Source organism: Alligator sinensis, unplaced genomic scaffold, assembly GCF_000455745.1.
Source record: "Alligator sinensis unplaced genomic scaffold, ASM45574v1 scaffold406_1, whole genome shotgun sequence".
NCBI lineage: Eukaryota > Metazoa > Chordata > Crocodylia > Alligatoridae > Alligator > Alligator sinensis.
The window spans coordinates 1,147,657-1,169,577 of NW_005842181.1; the positions used below are offsets into that span (position 1 = coordinate 1,147,657).

Sequence of the window (21,921 nt, forward strand, 5' to 3'; positions counted from 1 at the left end):
CTGGGTCTTCCATTTTGCTCTGCATTTTGGTAGCATTATGACTAGGGCAAGAGTGAATCTGCTATGGTGGGAATAATCTAATAAAGGTATCCTCATTTTCAGTGGGAATGGACAGAGACAGAGGAAATCATGCACACCTCAGTGTATATCTAAGTTCTCATTTAGTGCCTATCACCATGTGTCTGGGTATGTATATCGAGGGGAAAACAGGGTACCAGCAATAGAGAAGAGAAAAGGGATGGATTGAGAAATGGATTTGGAGGAAGGAAATGTGTAGGTACAGGGAGAAGAAAAAGTGAAAGAAATGGCAAGGGAAGAAAGAGAAAAATAGAAAGCAGATGGGGATGATGGGAGAAAACAGAGGAATAGCAAGAGAAGAAAATAGAGAAAAGAGAAAAACAAAAAGCAGAGAGAGATCAGAAAAAGTAAAAGGTGATGGAGATAATTCAGGCAGTCAGAAAGAGCATCTCTTGTTAATCTCAGGCAAGGCTTTGCCTTACACTGAGCATATTTTTACGTTGTCAAGTGTTGAAGCTATAGGGCACGCTTTATTCATCTAAAAGCTAGAATTGGGGAAGGGTGAATACAAGATAAGGGATGAGAGGGGTTTAACTTTAGTGCTTCCAGAGTCCAAACATGTACAGATTTGTGCAGAGACTTTCACCTAAGCCAGACTCGGGATTGAAAACATTCAGGTAATTCAGTTTCTGCACTTGACACCCATTCTTCCTTCCCAGGTTTAATTTGAAATCTGCTAATGCCCGACCACTGGACTCTAGAGGTCTAAGCAACCTCTCCTAGTACATAGCTCATTTAAGGTATTGTTGTGTGTGTGGTGGGAGGTGGACTAGAACCCTGCACTTCCAGAATTGCCACTGAACAGACTTATTAGAGCTGTTTTACATTATTAAATGTGGCCCCGGGCACTCAGGGTAGCTGTGAGTGGTCTGAGGCACAGTGAGAGATCATGACTATTATATACATTATTATTCAGATACAAACCTGTGTGGTAATAGGCTCTGTATCTTTTGCTGTTGGCTGAGCTTTTATTTCCATCACACATCAACAGTACACTAACAGAATAGGCTGGCCACAAAGCAAGCCAAGAGAAAAGCAGAGAAGAATGGGCCAAATTAACCTCTGGCAGATCCTTTGGTTTCACTGGGTTTCTAGGCCACCAATAGTTACAGGAAGAACATCTAATATGGTAGCAGAGAGCCAAGACCTAACTTCTCTCTGTTAATTAAGCTCTTTTTTTTTTTTTTTTTTTTTTTTTTTTTTTTTTTTTTTTTTTTGCAAATAAAAGGAAATAGGAATTCAGATAAACATCATTAAACAGTAATAGAGATTACCAGTAACAGGATGTCATGCAGCAGAAGACTGTTTTGATGAAATTTGATGTCTGACCTTTGAGTCTAATATAGCTGTGAGTTTTTAAAGGTTGTTTATGCTAGAAGGACAGATTGTAACAAAGCCAGACGCCAGGGTTTGCTCTTACGTTTGTACACCATGGTTTTGTTTTGAATAGAAGCAATGACAGCCATGCGTCTTGGGCATTTGAATTACAAGAAGGTGAAAACATTTAAAGGGGAGACCAGAAAAGATGGAGAAATCAGATTAAAAGACTCGGATATTTCCAATCAGAACTAAAGACTGCTTTACCCTCTGAATAGAAATGCAATTCACCACCAGGCGCGCACTGCTGATTTCAGTTCTGTCGTTTTTATAAACGAATTTAGATTACAAACAACAAAGAAATAACACATTTACATAATTTTCCCTCCCCCCTTGCAGCCACTCTTTGTAACCTAACACTATATCTCACTTCCAAACTAACCATACACACTGCAGAGAAATTCTTACAGTGTAACATAAGGAAACTTGGTTACCCCCGTATTAATCAAGTCATAGATATATAGCCAGTAAAATGGAGTTTAAGTGTCCACTGCTTGTTCCAAAAGAGGATGGTTGTAAAGGGCCTAGGGACTGGAAACAGTGAGCAGGTGGGTGTTGTATGACTTAATTGCATATTTCTTCGCTTTTACATTTTGTTTTGGTGGAATATTCAGCCCAGTAACCTTGCTCAAAGTTAACAAGACAGACAGCTAGCTATACACTGCAGACAAGAAAAATTCAAATCTATAATTTAAAGTCAGAAATATGTCCACTTTATTCTTTTTATAGGTCATTGTCAGTATTTCACCTTTCTCCCTGTAAACTGAAGAAAAACAATATAAACACTTCCCAAATGAAATACCATAAGACGACTTGGGAATAAATAATGTAGTTCATGCTCAGAAATGCACCTCAGGGGAATTCCACTTATGAGAACTACTGTAAAAGGGCAGCATTTTTGTGAAGGCACTGACAATCTCATTAAAAATTACCATTTCCTTCAGATTAGAAAGCAAACAAGATAAAATGTGTTTTAGAGACTCTATACAAATAATCCCTCTGCAGCTGCTGCTTTTTAACTACTGGGATTTTCAGGGGAATTTGAAAGAACATTCGGAAGCAGGAAACAGAAAGGGGAAAAACAGATTTAAAGTCTTGGAATTAAAATCCCGCTATGCTGTGCTTATCTTTTGCCACAGATCATGCTACATAGCTATAAAGATAATATTTTCTTGTTAATCCTTAAAATACGTAGCTGAATAACCAGCAAATGCTCAGCTAAGACAAATCTTTGTAGCTCCACTGAAATCAAGTGAAGTACAATGATTTGTACTAGGTAAGACTTTGGCCCATAATCGTTAAGTAACATCATACCTACATATATTCTGGTGGTTTTGCATGTGATTTGGTATAGATGGGAAGAATTCTGAGTATTATAGTCCTACTACAAGTGTACATTTGTGATTTTTCCGGTGGTAAAGTTTGTTGGTATTTTCATTAACTTAAGAACTAATATTTGTATGAAATCTTTCTCTTGCTCTAATCTATCATAAAACAAGTTAATACAACTTCACGGAAATCCAGAGCCTCCAGTAAGAAATATTTAGTGTATTTTAAAAATAAATCACCTGTTTAATCAACCTGTGATACCTGTTTTAGGTGGGCCTGTTTCGAAAATCAGGCGTGAAATCCCGAATCCAGGCCCTGCGTCAGATGAATGAGAGCTCTCCCGAGAATGTCAGGTATGAAGACCAGTCAGCCTATGATGTGGCAGATATGGTAAAGCAGTTCTTCAGAGACTTGCCAGAACCTCTTCTCACCAGCAAACTAGGAGAAACCTTCTTACACATCTATCAATGTAAGTAAGGCTATCATTAATAACAACAACAGCATGGTACTGAGTTTCCATAGTGAGCCTGATTCTTTCTTGTCACTTCAGAGGGGTCAGAAAAGACAGTCTCTGCCCTCAACAGCTTGGGTTGAGATTTTGAAAGCTGTCTAAGTAACTGCTGCACCTAAACTCATGAAAACTAGGTGTCCAAATCCCTTCAGCAGCTTTCATAATCTGTTTTACAATCCAAAGGAAACATACAGGAAAGACAGGAGGCAGAGGAACATCAAGAAAATAAATAATCTGAAAGGCTTTATTTTCTGTTGTGGTCTCCACATTTCTGACTTGTCCATTCTAGACATCTTGGTAGAAGTGAGTTGCTCTAATTAAAGTGCTGCCCACCTCACATTTCAGAGTGCCTTATAAACTTCACAAGGAATTATTTACACCATTAAAATCACAACCTCAAATAAGCCAAGTCAAAAGGATTTTAGAGCCGTACATTATGTGCTCTTAATGCCTCTCTGATAAAAATGTGTTTTAATCATTGTTTCCTGTAAACAAGGAATTTGCCTGTATTAACGCAGGAGGGAAGGCAAGTGACGTGTCACATCTCAGTGCATAAGTCTCTAAAACATGCATCTAATCCTGGAGTGTGGGAACTCATATAAGACAGCAAAGGAAACATATCTTTGTTGTGTTGATAGGAGTTTTTGTTTTGTGGAAGTCAGATGTATCTGTAAGTAGATATGAACCCATAATGCTCTAATACAGCGCACAGATGAAAGTTTTAAGAATGCAAGTTGTTACAGTATTCAGTTTATGTATTCATTTTATACAGAAGCCTTCTTCCTGCTTTCTTGAAGCTATGGAAATGCCCCAGTCTGTGGAAATGGCAGGTAGTCCTCCCTATGCAGAACATATGAGGATTAATAAATCCCACTGCAAAGTAAGGCTAAGAAGCTTTAGCCAGGGGAGGCCAACCTGCAGCACAGGTGCCTCAAGTGTCCTGGGAAGGATTTTTTTCCTTATAACTTACTGTCAAGGACTTTGAGGCATTCCTGCCTACTTACGGGGCAGTGAGTATCTGTTAGGAACCTGCTGATGTATCCCAAATAGTTGATTTTCTGTGATTGCAGGAGTGGGTATATGATGATTCAGAATTTTGCATATGAAGGCATTATGTGTGGCATACCAAAGATATATGTCACTCGACTAACCCAAAGCTCCAAGGTAGCTAAAGGTTAGCTGTGCTGTTCCTTTCACTATGCACCAGAACACAGTCATGACTCTTGAGAGTACGGGAAAGGCTGGGGGGTTACAGCACTTGGGCTTCTCTAAGACTGCTCTTATTTTTCTGAAGGTCTCTGTGTCTGTTGCCTCTGGAAAACAAGGGGTGTGCTAGAGACACTTTGCCATTCTTGTTCGAAAGCTTTTAAAATAGTGTTTTCAGGAGCCTTCTAACAGCCAGAACTTAACTTTAAAGCTTGCTATTGCACCTGCAGTAAAGCTGCTTTTGCTGTTCTTTCACAGGGTTACAGGGAGTATATTGATACCCAGGAGAGTTCTCTGAATCCAAACTGAAGAAACTCATGGTAGCTTTAGAAATGATTCTGTCCAAGATGCTGCTTAAGCATATCCATTTCCACTTTCATTAAACTCTTCTTTGGTTCTGGACATAAGTGCAAGCATTTCCCAAGCTTTCCTAATGCTTTCTGAACTTCCCTCCTGAGGGACAGAAAAATCACAGAAAATTGCATTTAAGGTTATGGCACAAAGTACTGTTCTCACACCATAAACTCTAAATGAAGTACAGTTTCCTGCTCAGAGAACAATCTCTCAAACAAGGCACAGTGAAGGGTAGTAAATTCTTTTAAATAGGCTATGTATAATGAACAAATAAAACGTAATGGCACTGCAGAAATTAGGTTGTTTCATCCCCTTCACCCTTCTCCTTCTAAAAAAAAATCTACACTGCAGTGTGAGTTAGCTTCATTATAGCTCAGTGCCCTTATTTGATTTTATGATTAACGCCACTGAATGATTCTTGATTTCCTCAGATGTTCCCCAAGAGCAGCGGCTTCAGGCAGTGCAGGCAGCCATCATGCTGATGTCAGATGAAAACAGGGAGGCTTTGCAGACTCTGCTCTGCTTCCTAAGTGATGTCAACTCAGTAGAAGAGAATCAAATGACTCCTATGAACCTGGCTGTGTGTCTGGCCCCTTCTCTTTTCCACCTTAACATAGTCAAGAAAGAAAGCTCACCAAGGTAAGTCTCTAGCTTGACTCTTCCCCTTGAACCTTACATAATTTTAATATTAGCACGATGCAAAATGTTTTAAGTCATTTAAGATCAGATTTTCAAACGTGGCCACCTTTTACAGCATGTATAGGGTTTGGGCGGAGAGATCAAAGCCCATGCCTAAGCCCACAAGGGCATTTATGCACAGAGAAAAGATAAAATTTTCCAGCACAACTGTGGCAAAAGGTTACACAAACTCAAGGTCTACAGAAACCTCACTGAAATAAGCATCAAATAAGCCTGTCCAATTCCATCAGGAGTCTTGTGTAAATCATTTTGGCTCTTAAAGGTACAGGACTTCAGATTCTTCTCCCATAAAGCTAGTAGAACTTTTGTCATTGACTATAGTGGAAAGAGAGCAGATTTTAACATGCACTGAAAATCTGCCTGGTAAAAGCTTAAGGCGCACAATTTCTGTTATAGTCACTATGCATGCATTTGTTCTGACCCAAATTTACACTGGCGTAAACTACTCCGGAGTAAGGGTTTTTGGGCAGGCATCTACACCTGGGGATTATGGAGCAGATTGTCACCCAGTTCCCTATAGCCCTGCAATGGGCCCCTGCCGCCATCGGGGGAGCTCCAGGCTCCTTCCAGGTGCTAGCCCAGGAGCTGGCAGGGAGCACTGGACCAGAAGACATCTGTCTCTTGGCCCTGGGGGGCTGCCTGTTGCTGGGGTGGGGACAATGTTCCTCTGTCCCAGCAGCAGGGAGCTCCTGGCCCTGGATCCCCAATCAGGGACATGGGGCTTGGAAACAGCTGCAGGGGAGAGGCAGGTCCCAGTTCCCTGCCCCAATCTGCCAGTGGGGCAGCTAGCAGGGGGTCAGAGGCAGGTCCCAGCTAGCTCCAAGCTGAGCAGGGAACTGTCCCCTTGCAGGGAGCTCCCAGACCCTGTTCTGGGATCATAATTGTGATTATTGAGTTGGGACTGGGAACAAGCTCCCAGACTGTTCCCAGCCCCAGTTCTGCAATTTCAGAGCTGGGTGCGGAACAGCTTCCCCTGCCAGCAAGGAGCTCCCAGCATCAGCTCTGCAGTCACGGGGCTCAGGCTGGGAGACCCTTACCCCCCAGCCTGAGCCCTGCAACTGCAACTGCAGGGCTCAGGCTGGGAGGTGTCTCCCAGCCCAAGCCCCACAGCTGCAGAGCTCAGGCTAGGAGATAAGGGTCTCCCAGCCTGCTGCTTCCCAATCGCGATGGCAAAGCAGGAGCTGAGAGATAAGTATCTCCCTGGCCAACATCTCCCACCCTAGCAGCAGGCAGCTCCCAGGGGTAGGGAGCTTTGTCCTGCCCCCTGGTGGATGGCTTACTGGGAACAGATTTTGCTCCAGGTCAAGCATCTACACAAGTACTACTATGCCATTACTAATCCCGAGTAAATTTGCTACTTGTATTTGCAGATTAAGGAGGTTTACTGTGAAGCAAGCATGTGCATGTGTAGACATGTTTACTTCTCAGTAAACTATGCTAATACAAAGTTAAGCATCTTGTGTAGACACTTCCCAGTGAGTAGTTCATGGCTTAAATCCTATACAACAGTAAACTTCACTCTGAGTATTTTTAAGGGGGCACGAGGACCAAGCATAGACTGGGAAATCAGGAACTGTTGAGTAAATTTTAATCCTGGCTCTGCCAGTGACTCAATCCACGTAGGCTCTGGCAGCTGTCTGCCACTTGGAACACAGCATTCATATCAGCTCACATTAATATTGTATAAAGTGCACAGGGTGAATATAAACTAAACAGGGTCTAGATCAAGCACAATAGTAGTGGCCCCATATAAATGTCCCCTCTGTCTTTTTTTCTCTTCTTAACTGGAATATATTCAAATACATCAAGTTGAAAAAACCTTCCCTTCATATAGTGCCCTGCTAACCTTTTAAAAAATGACAGGCAGAATACTGGGCATCTTATTTGTCACAGACCTACTTCAAAATGTACAGTGCACAGTGTACAGTATTTTTAACCCCTCTGGCTTGACAATATTTTCAGTGAATGGTTTTTCCTTTAGAATCAAAAAAGGATCTCTGTCTGAATGATCTCTTCTGGGAAATGTAAAATAAAAAGGGCTTCTCTCTGACCATGAGGCTATTCTGCCATTATGTTTGTTTTCATGTTAAAGTTCAGCTCCCTTAACTGAGAAACTGAATTCAATTACAGAGTAATACAGAAAAAATATGCGACAGGGAAGCCAGATCAGAAGGATCTCAGTGAAAACTTGGCAGCTACTCAGGGACTTGCACACATGATAATGGAATGCAACAAACTTTTTGAGGTGAGTGACGGACTCAAACAGCATTATTCATGGGGACCATGGTATAGAATGGAGCCCGCTGAAGTATTTATGGTTTACACTTATATTTTCTCTGTCATTTTAGCTTTGAGGTGATAGTTCTTAACTTATTTATAAATGTGTTTCATTTGAAGTTTATTTAGCCCATTTTTTCAGGACAGTCTCCTTTAGTCTTTTAAGGCACTTTTGGTAACATTAGCTAATTACTCTTGAGGAATTTTCACCAACGTATTCGGTTTGAAGCAATTTTACTTTATAACAAAATCAGTTGTGATAACATTTAAATAGTTTTATGCTTCCAGTGTCTTACTGAAAAATAACAGGGAGCTGACATGCTTTATTCTTTATTCAGTGTAACAGAGCTATAATCACCCAGGACTTTACAGGTGTTAATGGAACTATATATCGTTCATTTCCTCCCACTCCAAAAACACAAGTTAATATTCTTTGAATTAAAGGGATTCCTGTTAGCAACATGAGGACTTTGGTATAAAGTTCAGCAGTGTGATTCTATCCTATAAAATGCAATGTTATTCAGACTGGGTGCATCTACGTGTGCATTTAAGCGCAACTAAATTTAATGCGCATTAACCTAATGCACATTCAATGATTTTTGGAAGGTGTCTACATGCGCAGGGACCTGGCACTAAAGTTACCGCCAAGTCCCTGCAGCCTTGCCATGTGCCTCTAGTGGCTGGGTAGACCCATCACTAAAGATAGTGCCAGGTCACATCTACATGGGCATTAATGTGCTCTACATGACATATTTAATTTTATTACAAAAAATATTTTTGTCATGATTTGTGTTTGCATAGTGTATATAGAGGTGATGGCATAATAACTCAAAAATGAATTCTTAGTCTTGTATATTGTGTGTGGGGGGATGTGGTTGGGGGGGGGTGTGGCACAGCAGCAGGCGGGGGCGCTCAGTTTGCTTGTGCCTGGTGCTGGTGCCCAGTGGGGTGCAGTTCCAGCCAGCGCTGCACATCACAGCAAGGGGTGCAGCCCCTGCCTGGCAATCTCTATCACTGGCCCTCCCCGCAGTGCATGCGCAGCCCCTGCACTTGTGCAGCCCAGGAAGGAAGCCCTATGTTCTGGAGTCAGCTTCCTTTGCCGCTCCCTGTCATGCATGCGCAGCTCATGCACTCACATGGCATAGGAAGGAAGCTGTGCATGCTGAAGCTGATTGCCTTCCCTCTTCCCTGGACCAGCGTGGCAGGGAGTGGCGCAGGCAGCCAGCTTCAGTGCATGGGGCTTCCCTCCCATGCTGCAGTCCCACCCCTGCCACTTTCCTACCTACTGCCTGGAGTGAGCGGGGCTTGGGGAAGCTGAGCAGGTCACTGGCAGCTGCAGCAGCAATCCCACCAAGATGCTGCCTTCTGGCTGGGCTGGGCCCTTCCACCCACGGGGGTGGGAGCGAGGCGCAATAGGGTATGTTGGGGGGGTGTATATGTGGGTGCCTCGCTCCCACCCTCATAGGCGGAAGGGCTGGGTAGGGCACAATTCATTGGTGGGTGCCACAGCCCAGATGAAAGTGCCTGGTGGGCCCAATCTGGTCTGTGGGCCGTATTTTGCCTGCCCCTGTTGTAATTGCACCCACTGATTGAGTATTTCATTCTCATACCTTTGTTTCTCAAGATTAACAAAAGATAGCACTGGGTATTTTCTTTCATAGACTGTACATCCATTTTTCTTGTATACAGAATAATTCATCATGCTGGGAAACATTTCTCTTTAAAGGCAGTTCTCAAAATAAGTGTCTCTCTCTACATTCTCCCTGCTTTCTTTGGAGCAGGTCCCACATGACATGGTAGCCCAGTCTCGGAACTCCTATGTGGAGGCTGAAATTCATTCTCCAACGCTGGAGGAGCTAGGAAAACAAATAGATGAAGAAGGAGGAACTTACCAGATGTACATTGAAAGTCTGCTGCAGAACCTTCAGAAAGAAGCAAAAGAAAAATTCAAAGGCTGGATCACCTGTCCCAGTATAGAGAGCACAGAGCTTACCTACAAAAAGGTAATTTGAAGATAAATAATAAATGCAACTGATCATAAAACAACTTCCCTATTTCAACACAGAGAGCTCATTACATGGCAAAATAAACACATATAATTTTTTAAGTCTTCCGAGACAAATAAGCAATATTTTTCTTAAAAAGATCCTGCTAAAAAGTCCTAGTAGTTAATAAAAGTGTAACATGATTAGCATTTACCTCTGACATCCCTAGTGTGGGCACACAGAAGCCAGACTGAGATCTCAAAACACCTAACAGAGAAAGTAGCAAAGCAAACCATGGAAACAGAGAGAGAGGATGAGAGAAGAGAGGAAAAACATGTTACACTAGCTGAGTGAACCGTTTGTGTGAAGAATGGCCAACTTTCCTGGCCTATCTGTTTGCCTCCTGGAAACAATTTAGTGGAATACAATAGAGAAGGCACAAGGAGGTTTGGGAAATTCTTATTTAAAATAGGTACAATGTAATTTCCTGCCTGCTCTGCCTGGTCAGTCCTGCAAAGCTGCGGAATCTTGATATCTCTTATATTAATACAGAATCACATAAAAGGAGGGACCACTGGATGTCATCTAGTTCAGCCCCCTGCCTGATAGGCCCATCCCTTTCCAAAGTATCCCATATAAATCTTTGTCTAACCTATTGCTGACACAATCAACCTTGTCCTACAGCCACAAGGCATAGAACCCTAAACTGCCACAGGTGAAGCAGGGGACAGAGGTGGCCATGTCCTGCTGCTGCAAGGTTTCTTAAAATGCTCTTGAGAAATCTAAGGAGGAGGGCCATGCCTCCTCTACAGAGGAAGGAAAAAATCCCCACAGTCTGTACCTAGCTGACCATAGAGTAAATTTCCTTCCTGATTCCAGATGTGGTGATCCAGTCTGATCATGCTGTTGTCACCACTCTATTCAGCACAGTACTGTCCCTCAAAATATCATCTTGGGCATGCTAGAGTTTTCTCCAGCCTGCAGAGCAGAATTCAGGGTGAGTGAGCAACATTTTTTTATATGAAAGCCCTTCCACTACTACTATTTTAGAGCCACTGAAAGAAGAAAAATATCTAGACACAAGAATGAGCCACCAGGTCCATACATTCCACACCGATTATTTCTATTGCACTGATTAGTGAGAGGGGCACAGCCTCAACTCAGAGTATCCTTATAGCCTTCTTCCCTGTTGAACATAGGATTCTTTGCCTGCAACCACTCCCTCTATCTACCTAGGGTTGTTTTCCAAACATTTCCCATTCTCTGACTTTTTCTCTGACCCATGTTCCACTTACTTAAGATATTTGGGGCAAAGACTTATTCACATCACACTATATAGAGTAACTCCAGTGCCATCAGGAAAGCTACTCCAGATTTACATTGATCTTGGAACAGAATTTAATCTATTGTTTTAAGTGCCAGCAGAGGTGTATTTCTGTACAGGAAAATAAATAACAGTGAATAATATTATCTGTAAATATAAATGATCCAGAACTTTATCTTAAGCATATGCTAATAGTCCCCTCCATGAATCCTTCATTCATTCTCCACTGAGCATATATTCATAGGTCCAGCATTTTCATTTTCTCTTTACTTCAGGTGGGGGATGGGAACCCACTACGGCTTTGGAAAGTATCGGTTGAAGTTGAAGCACCCCCGTCAGTCGTACTAAATCGGGTGCTAAGAGAACGTCATCTTTGGGATGAGGACTTCTTGCAATGGAAGATCATAGAGACTCTGGACAAGCAGACAGAAATATACCAATATGTTTTAAACAGCATGGCTCCCCATCCCGTCAGAGATTTTGTAGTTTTAAGGTAAGTGAAAGGTAATTCTCCAGTGTCTTTCACATTGATGTTAAGAAGATATGTTCTTACCAATATCTATCTTTAACATTTACACACTTGCATGTAGAGAGCACACATGCCATGTACATTTGTGCTACAGTATATTAATCCTCAAAGCAAACTACAGCTGTGTACTTAGAGCACACTGACCTTTATCTGAATGGTAGTGTTAAAGTGATGTTGTAGCCACAGTGGTCTGGGAATTATGCAATAAACAAGTATTTCTTAGAGTGATATTTTTGATCAGACCAACTGCATAGTTGGGATTGAGTTATAAAAGTTTCTGATGCAAAACATTCTTCTCCAGCTTCTCTGACTCCATCCCAAATATGCAGTTGGTCCAATAAAAGATATCACCCTAAGAAATCCTTGCCTCACACTTTTCCTCAATGAAATTTGAGCAATGCTCCTGCAGCTCATTCTTATAAGACTAGATATGTTGTTCTTTCTGATAGTAATTGCTAGCAATAATGGCTGTTTCACCTATCTGTGTTTGCTGTCAAAACAATACAAATACAACCCAACTCTCTGGAGAAAGGGTCTTCTCGCTATATAGGAGTTTTAAGAGCCCCCAAGAAAGGAAAATCCAATCTGGACACCTTTTAAGTTAAAGCTGCCAACTAACATTTAAAGTTGGAATATGTGTAGACCAAGAAATTCCATTGCTTAAAAACCAAAAACATTTAAGTCTGTCAGTGGGCAGTAGGTAACTATTTCAACATCTTTCTAGTTCACATAGGCTCTCAAATAAATATGGGAGTGAATTATCACATTGGGCATTCCAAAGAGGATCTATCCCCTATTCATTACCCTCCTGGGTAACTACCATTATTGGTTTAGAGATGCCAGTGGAAACATCTTCATATGTTCAGTTAAACAGCTCTTAATAGATCTGTCATCCATGATTCTGTCTAGTCCCTTTTTCAACCTGGTTATGCTGTTTGCCTCTACCACCTCCTGCAAAAATGAATCCTACAAGTCAACTAAAGTCAACTATGTATCGTGTGTTTAAAAAAAAAAAGTACTTTCTCTTGTTAGGTTTTAAACATCTCTCCTACTAATTTCAGTGGATGCTGCAAACTGTAGTATTCTGGGATCTACACTTCTGTGTTCACTTGGTTCACATTCAAGATTTTATAGACCTCTATTCTATCTCTGCTCAGCCTTCTCCTTTTGAAACTGAAGAGTCCTAGCCTTTTCTCTCTCTCTTGGTATGGCAACTGCTTCATATACTTGATAATTTTAACTGCCCTTCTCTGCATCTTTCCTAATTCTACAACATCCTTTTTGAGATCAGAAGACCAGAACTGCACACAGTATTCAAGATGCGGGTACATCGTGGATTTGCATAATGGCATAATGATATTCTCCTTTTTTTTTCTATTTGCTTGTTAATGATGCCCAACATTTCATTGGCTTTTTTGGTTGCCACTGCACATTGAACTGATGTTTTTAGAGAACTTTATACAGTGACTCCAAGGTCAAAACAGCTAGTTCAGAATCCATCATTGTGTATGTATAGTTGAGGTTAGTTTTCCCTTACACTTGTCAAAACTGAAGTTCATCTGCCACTTTTTTGGTTCACTCACTTAGCCTGGTGAGATTCTTTTTCAGCTCATCTTTTTCAGCTTGGGATTTGGTTACCTAGGATAATTTGGTATCATTTGCAGACTTGGAGATTTCACTGTATAGCCCCATTTCCAGGTCATTGATGAAAACGTTAAACAAAATTGAGCCTGGCAAAGAGCCATTCAGCACCCTACTTTTGACCTGCCTCCATTCTGAAAATTGAACTATGAGCCCTACTCTTTGTTGCCTATCTTTTATCCAGATCTCAGGCCATAAAAGAACCTTCTCTGCAATGCCATGCCAATCATTTTTTAAGCTTTTGTTGAAGGACTTTGTTGAAAGCTTTTTGAAAGTTCAAGTATATTATGTCAACTGGGTCCCCCTTGTATACATGCTTGTTAGCATCTTTGAAGAACTCCAGCAGATCTGAGAGGCAGGATTTCCCTTTACAAAAACCATGCTGACTCTTCTTTGGCAGATCGTATTTATCCATGTGAATTCCGATTCACTTCTTTGTTATAGATAGTACCAGATTACCTTGGATGGGAATGAGACTCACAGGTCTATCGTTCCCAGGATCACCTCTGGAGTCCTTTCTGAAGATGGGCATTATTTTGGCAACCTGCCAGGTATCTGGCACAGAGGCTGTTTGCAATGATAAATAACACACTATTGCCAGTAGTTCTGCAATTTCACCTTTGAGTTCCTTCAGAACTCTTGGATGGCTACCATCTGGGCCTGGTCACTTAATAGCAGGGGTTGTCAACCAGGGGTACGCATACCTCTGGATGTACTTGAGAAGACCCTGGGGGGTACACGTGGGTGGGCAGGAACAGAGCACCGCCATGCACCATCCCGCGCTACCATGTAGGTGCCACCCACCCACCTGGACGTGAGGGGCCGAGGAAGCTTGCACGCGGCAGCTGCCACCGCTCTGCATTCAGCTGTGCCCCCTTGCCCCCCCACTGTGTGTGTGGCCACCAGGGGTACACTGATTCAAAAGGGATGAAAAGCCCTGACTTAATAGTATTCATCAATTTGTTCTAAAACTTCTTCTGCTGTCACTTCACTGTGATGTAACTCTTCAGACCAATGTACTAGGAAGGATTGTTCTGGCATGAAAATTTCCCCAGTATTTTCTGCAGTAAACACCAAAGCAAAGAATTCTTATAGCTTCTCTGCTATGCCCTTTTCATCCCCGAATGCACTTTTTACACCCCTGGGATCAAGTAGTCCCACGAATTCTCTATCTGATGGTCTGTTTCTGATGTATTTTTAAAAGTTTTTATTATTAACTTTAGCAGCTTTTGCTAGAGGATACTTAAATTCTTTTTTGGGCTTGCCTTATTTTGCTTTTACACTTAACCTACCAGTCTGTGAGCTATCCTGTTTTCCTCATTTGGGCGCCTTCCATTTTTTTGAAAGATGATTGTTTGCCTTGAGTGGCCTCCTTATCTTTGCTCTTAAACCATACAGGGATTTTACTGGTCCACATGATAACCTTTTTGATTTGTGGCATATACTTTGACTGAGCCTCTAATATGGTATTTTTAATCAGCTCCCAAGCTGCCTGCAGGCCTTTTTGTCAGCTCTTTTTAACTTCTTTTTGACTAGTTTCATCATTTTTATGCAATTTCCCTTCCTTAAACTGCATATTGGCACGGTGGACTTCTTTGGCTTACTCCCTCCTAGTAGGATGTTGAATTATGTTATGGTCGCTATTAGAGATTAATTTATCAACACATATCTCTTGAATTAGGTCCTGTTACTCGGGATTAGGTCTAGAATTGCTTCTCCTCTTGTGGGTTCCAAGATGAGTTGTTCTAGAACACAGTCATTTATTATACCTAGAAATTTTATTTCCACATCTTGCCTGGATGAGGTGCTGATCCAGTCTGTGTGAAAATAGTTGGAGTCTCCCATTATTATTGCTTGACCCCTTTTAGCATCTTCTCTAATCTCCCTAAGCATTTCATAATCACCTTCACCTTCCTGATCAGGCTATCAGTAGTAGAATCCTAGTATTTCATTCTTTTTATTCAAGTATGGAATTTCTACCCACAGAGGCCGTGTCCACACGTGCATGGATATTTGGTTCCACAGGGACAACTAGCAGTGGCACACCTTGTGCCACCACTAGTTGTCCCCGGGGAACACCTGTGCTATGCGCGTTCTGCTGTGTGGCAAGTTACCCTGGGTGTGGTGGAGGAGGCTGGGGGCGGCACTGTGTTGGCCCCAGCAGCCTTATCTGGGGCCCTGGGGGGCCTCCCGGGGCTGCAGCAGCAACAATCCTGCCACACAGAGCTTGGCTGGCAGTGGAACATGGCTCCAGTCAGCCAGGCTCTGGTTTTGAGTGTGTGCTGCCCCTGCATGCACCGCTCCACCTTTTTTTTCCCCACAGTTTGTTTTTTTGATCCCTGGATATCCAAGGGTCAAAAAAAAAAACCCCATCCCACTCCCTTGCAGCATGGAAACATGCAGTATGTGGCACCGCAGACATGTCTGAGGCAGCACATACCACACTGCCGCGCTCGTCTGGACATGGCCTGGGAGTCTCTGGTAGTTTTCCTTTTAGATAAGATTTTTATACCGTGACAGTATATACTAGCCTTAACATACAGTGCCACTCCTCCATCTACATGTCCTATGCTGTCATTTCCATATAGTTTGTAACGTGTTATAACAGTATCCCATTGATTATTATCAAACAAGTCTCTGAGATGTCCATTATGTCAAAGTCACCATTTAATGCCAGGCATTCTAGGTAAACTCTGAGGTTAGAGGCCCTGTTCAGGAAGAGGGAGACCTAGGGGCTCAACTCACCTCCTTCTAGAGAAATTAAAACCCACATCCCCCATGACTGTTAATGACTAGCATGTCTCTTTCTGCAAGCATTAAGGGCAAGATTTTAATGATACCCACTGTCATAATTAATCTGTTTCAAGAGAGAGACTGGATCTAAAAAGTAGGCATGAATTCTGTTGGATGCTTTCCTGGAGAGATGGTTTAGTTAATTAGTGGACTGCAAAAGTTACTTAAGGAAATTCTCTCCTGTTTTCTCCCTGATGTGTTCATAGAAAGTACAGACCTTCCTGATGTCAAAACTTATTTATCCTCTGCTTAAACATTTAGGGCACCTATACATATATCCGATGCCTGCTCCAATGCATTCTAATTAAAGCACCCCTCCCCAGCCTCATCCTGCAGCATGTGTAAAGACACCCTTTTACCCTAAAAGTAATATTTCCTTTTTTTTTAATGTGTTGCAACAGGACATGGAGGACAGATTTGCCAAAAGGGATGTGTATGCTAGTGGCTGTTTCAGTGGAACATGAAGAGGCTCCTTTGATGGGGAGTGTACGGGCAATTGTGATGGACTGTCAATATTTAATAGAGCCGTGTGGCTCAGGAAAATCCAGGTTGACACACATCTGTAGAATAGACCTAAAGTAAGTATCTCATCTGCAGAGTGCAGATCAATGATGTCCCTCAGTAAACCAAAGACCACAAAGCTAATTTCAACCCATTTAACTGGAAAGGCCAGTTGTGCCTTCCTAGCAGAGGGGCAAGGTCAAAAAGGCACTTTGCACTTTAGAGTGGAAGATGGTGAGATCTGTAATAGTTTGAATGTTGAAGTTCACCAGTTTTGAGCCAGCCCCTGAGAAGGCTCTTGGACTCATACAGTTAAACTTCACAGTAATGACAGAACTCTTTTGTGCTAGAAATGCAAAGCTGGTGACAGTGGCCTTCGTCTTTGAGCTTAAATGGTCTTTTAAAGTACTAGAGGAAATGATGTGCCATGAACATAAGTACATGACCTTGAACTTGATTTCATAGTTTATAGAAAGCCAGTTGATAGAATAGAGGACAGGTCTGATGTGCCTGAATTGCAAATGAGACATTCTGTCTATCCCAAGCTCACCACCCCACCACTTCATGCAATGCAAATATAGTATAATTGCCTCTGGTACACTGCATGCAATGTAAAGTTGAGTACTGCATGGGAGAGCTGTCAAAGTACACTTATGATTGGATAGCTGATTTCCCCATCAGGACTGTGGGATTTCCATGATGCTGCAGAGTAAGGAGTAACATGTATGGCCATCATCCTCTCTGAAGCACAGTTTGTCAGTAATTTCATTTCTTTTCATTTCTTCAGGGGCCGTTCCCCAGAGTGGTACAATAAAGGTTTTGGACATCTGTGTGCAGCAGAAGTTGCCAGAATCAGAAACTCATTCCAACCCCTGATTGCTGAGGGACCAGAAACCAAAATCTGAGTAAATGTTCCGGGAAGGTTGTAAGCATAAATCAGGATACAGTAGAGAACAGAAGGACCTGAGGCAAAGAACTCATTTGATTAAGGCTGCAGTTACTGGCTGGAGAAGGGTGACCTGAAGTCTGTGCAGTGGTGAAACAGGAATTTTACAGGAAGACACTTTCATTCTGGAGGTGTTACTCACCTACTACCTTCATTTCCATTACTGAAGTAAACATTTTTTTAAAGAGCTTTGATCACCATTACTTTAAAATGAGTCTATTACCGTTACTTGTGTTGAATAATTCTGATATTTAAAGGCTTCTAAGAAGCATATTTTATTTGTAAATAATGTACAATATGTATATATTTATCCATATATTATATATGGTTGTATGTATAAAGTAATTATTTTGTATATAATTTAGTGCTTTCTAACAATCACATTCATCCATTTGGACCATATATGTCTGTCACTTGTTTCTCAGTGTTTCAATGCTACATAAACTGTATTTTCTTATTATCACAGGGCTATATGATGTAATCTGCATGATACCTAAAGAATTGAATACTTGGTCATTCTCATGTTTGTTTTGTGTGTGGTGTGTCTAGGTTACTAAAAGGTACGCAGAGTTCTGTGTAGGGAGTTTGAAAGGAATAATGTAGGAAATAAAATGCTAATGCAGACAGTGTAGCCAGGTGCACAGTTTGAAGACTTCACACTGTTCAGCAGAAAGTTTGTGACTGTATAATAGTCTTTGAAAACTTGCTGTTGCCTTAAACAAGGAAATATTTGCAGTTACACAGCCTTACTCTTTGCAGTATTCAAGGTACTTCCCATAATTTTGGAGAAGTAGAAGGGAATGTTGCAGATAAGGTAAACAGTAAAGTTCTTTATTAACTCAAAGTGGTAAGTTATGGAGAGCCACCAGTGTTAAATGTTTCTTTCAGACCTCTGGCTAGGCTCTAAACAAGTACTTATAAAGCTGTTCTTTCCTTCTTTTGTCAAGATATTTAATTGTTTAGCAAAGTCCAAAACAATGTTTCTTATAATGAACTGAAAGGTGCAGATAACTCTCCTTTTTATACCTCCATATAGAAATAAACTAAACTTTTTTAAAAAAGTTGTTTATGCATTTCAGAAATTTAAAAGCTTAAAAATGAAAACTAATTCTTGAAAAAATGCTTATTTAATAACAGTAAACATTTTCATATTATGTGTTGCACTATCTTCATGCCATTGTCCTGCTTCTGTTGAGGGCAGTGGGGCCAGGATGTGCCCCTGGTTAAGAGGAGTAAGAGCCATTCAAGTTGACTAGAGCATTTCATTTTCAGGGACTTACTATTTTGCTAAATGAGGAATGCTTTAAAATGCTGAAAATTAGTTGAAGTTATCTTTAAGACAGGGTTGTTTTTTTTTAACTAACATAAAACCAAAAATGTAGTTGTATACATACCAGTCTGCTAACACAGTTCTCCTTCATTAGTCAGATTTGTTCACCTTAATCTTATTTATTGCTGCAGAAGACAGCTTGGTTATTCAAGATACATGTTTCAGTCCACTTTTTTAAATGTATCCCACAGAGATTTATTGAGAGTTTGATTCAGTGTGATACATGTTTTTACCAATAGCCATAGCATTTTGTACCATGATTCAGCAACCTGTTTTGGAGAATTAGCTTCTGCTAGTACTTTGAAACTGCATAGATTAGATCAGTGTTATGATATTTGTCAGCAATGTGCAATTGTCAGTTTTCTGTAAGTATTAGAAATGCAAGTACTAAATTATCTGCATCTGCCTATATGTATTGTAAGATATCTGGATGCCACAGTAACCACTCTGACCCTAGAGATAGACAGTTACAGAAATGATTGCTCAAGAGGACAGAATTTCATACTACATCCTATTATTCATTTGTCAAAAACAGCTTCCAGATGGCAGCAATTGTCACTACTGTAAGCTCCAGAGGAAAGCAAACTTCCCCAATGCATATAGCCATGGTAGCAATATCCTAAAGTATGAGATTTTAATGCCCTTGTATTACCTTAGCTATCATAAATAAATATTATATAGGCATTAATGGACACAAAATTATCCAGGCACTGGAAATGGCAATTCTGTAGATTAGAAGTAAACTATTTGGGAAAGCAATTAAAAAAAAAAGTTAGCCAACTACAATAGTTGTTTTATCCCAATACATTAGCAGTTGGAAGGTTTGCTCAGTCTACCTACTGTACTTACCAAGATGGTAGACTGACCTTTCATTGTTGGGTGCCTCACAATCTTTGTGGATGTACTTGCACCATCTCTAAGCCATGTATCAGTGAAATACATTTTCTGTAAAATTGTGCATTAAGATACTACCAGTCAGACACTGCAGTATTTTGTATCAAGTGTTATGTTGCCATTGGAAATACACTATGATAGTTACATTTTTTAAATATTATACTCATATTAATACCTCATATTTTTACCTCATTTGTTGGTATAAGTCATCAACTGTAAATAAATAACTGCAGAATTGAATAAATTTGCATACACTAAAAATTCTCATTTCCTTTAATTGTGTGTGCTCATTCTCATACACAGGTACAGGATACAAACTGGGCACAAGGAGACTTGTCTTCCCTGCACTGAAGACTGCTACATAAAAAAATGAAATTCTTATAATCAAATTAGTCCCCAAGGTGACATACATTATTATGTTTTACTGTCTGCAACCATACAAGGCACCTCACAGAAAATAAAGATGTTGCCCATGCCTCCAAAAGAAGCCACTTCTTTGAGGGTTTGTTTTGAGGTCCACATACTCAGAGGTGTTTAAGCGTCTACCTTTCATTGACTTAAAAGGAAACTGGGTACCTAAACATCTTTGGAGGCAGTGTCCTTTGAACCTTTCTCTTACCTTGCACCCAATCATTTAGTGATTAGTCAGCAGACAGGTGAAGGGCCTAGACCCAATTTTTTAAATGGACTCAGAGCAGGAACTTGAACCCAGGGCTCCTACAACCAGCAAGTCCTCCAGCAACTGTACTATTGCCATGTGCCTTATTCTGCCTCTGGTTTGCATGGGTTGTGCCCTAGCACTGAAAATGCCTAAACTTTTGCTGCTGGGAATGTGCAGAACCAACAAGGCCTGAAGTGCTTGACACATAACTGGCTGAAGGGTTGTACTCAGAGGGTGGTGGTGGACAGGTCATATTCGACCTGGGGGGAAGTGGGCAGTGGAGTCCCCCAGGGCTCGGTCCTTGGGCCTGCACTGTTCAACTTTATCAGTGATTTGGATGATGGGGTGAAAAGCAACCTGTTCAAATTTGCTGATGATACCAAAATTTGGGGTGAGGTGGGCACGTTAGCAGGGAGGGAAAGACTGCAGAAAGACCTAGATAGGTTGCAGGGGTGGGCTAACAAAAACAGGATGCGTTTCAATATGGACAAGTGCGGGGTGCTGCACTTGGGCAGTAGTAACCAGCAGCACACTTATAAGATGGGAAACTCCCTTCTTGAGAGCACGGAGGCAGAAAGGGATCTTGGAGTCATCATTGACTCCAAGATGAACATGGGCCGACAATGCGAGGTCACGGTCGGCAGGGCTAACCGGACCCCATCGTGCATCCACAGGTGCATCTCAAGTAGGTCCAAGGAGGTGATCCTCCCCCTCTACATGACACTGGTCAGGCCGCAGTTGGAGTGCTGTGTCCAGTTCTGGGCACCCCACTTCAAGAGGGATGTGGACAACTTTGAGAGGGTCCAGAAGAGGGCCACCCGCATGATCCAGGGACAGCAGGGCAGACCCTACAATGAGAGGCTACGGGACCTGAACCTGTTCAGCCTTCACAAGAGAAGGCTGAGGGGATCTGGTGACCATCTATAAAATCACTAGGGGGGACCAGAAGGGGTTGGGGTAGACCTTGTTTCCCCCAGCGCCCCCCGGGATAACAAGGAATAACGGCCACAAGTTGTTGGAGAGCAGGTTTAGATTAGACATCCGTAGGAACTACTTCACAGTTAGGGCGGCTAGGATCTGGAACCAAGTTCCAAGGGAAGTGGTGCTGCCTCCTACCCTGGGGGTCTTTAAGGAGAGGCTTGATGCCTACCTGGCTGGGGTCATTTGAGCCCAGTTTTCTTCCTGCCCAGGCAGGGGGTTGGACTTGAAGATCTACAAGGTCCCTTCCGACCCTGCTTCTATGATTCTATGATAACCATACCTCTGTGATTGTGATGACTGTATCCCAGCAGGTTTCACAAACACCCTTTTTACAGGGCCTGGTCTAGTACACGTGATCATAAGGTGAGAAATAATCCCCTTCCACTGCTTTTAAGCCAAAGCCTAGTAGTTAGTGTGTTTACCCAGACTGGGTAGGAGATACAGATTCAAATTACCTACTCTTATTTTCCTACTCCTAGATGAGTGGCCTAACCATTACGGTAGA

General features: G+C 41.7%; 1 protein-coding gene across 7 annotated transcripts in view; it reads left to right on the plus strand.

The window, feature by feature from the left end:
- The window catches only part of STARD13 (StAR related lipid transfer domain containing 13), a 499,481-nt gene extending 478,745 nt beyond the window's left edge, over positions 1 to 20,736 (plus strand). For 6 of the 7 annotated variants that reach the window (XM_025207089.1, XM_025207090.1, XM_025207091.1 and 3 more), the window contains 7 exons: positions 3,055 to 3,253; positions 5,287 to 5,494; positions 7,685 to 7,799; positions 9,613 to 9,834; positions 11,416 to 11,633; positions 16,505 to 16,681; positions 17,392 to 20,027. In XM_025207089.1, the coding sequence (XP_025062874.1) occupies positions 3,055 to 3,253; positions 5,287 to 5,494; positions 7,685 to 7,799; positions 9,613 to 9,834; positions 11,416 to 11,633; positions 16,505 to 16,681; positions 17,392 to 17,509 (1,257 nt within the window). In that variant the 3' untranslated portion in view covers positions 17,510 to 20,027. Of the gene's footprint in view, positions 1 to 3,054; positions 3,254 to 5,286; positions 5,495 to 7,684; positions 7,800 to 9,612; positions 9,835 to 11,415; positions 11,634 to 16,504; positions 16,682 to 17,391; positions 20,028 to 20,077 lie in introns of those variants that run through there. The other variant, XR_003094657.1, reaches the window with a different exon arrangement.
- Positions 20,737 to 21,921: the final 1,185 nt, after the last annotated feature.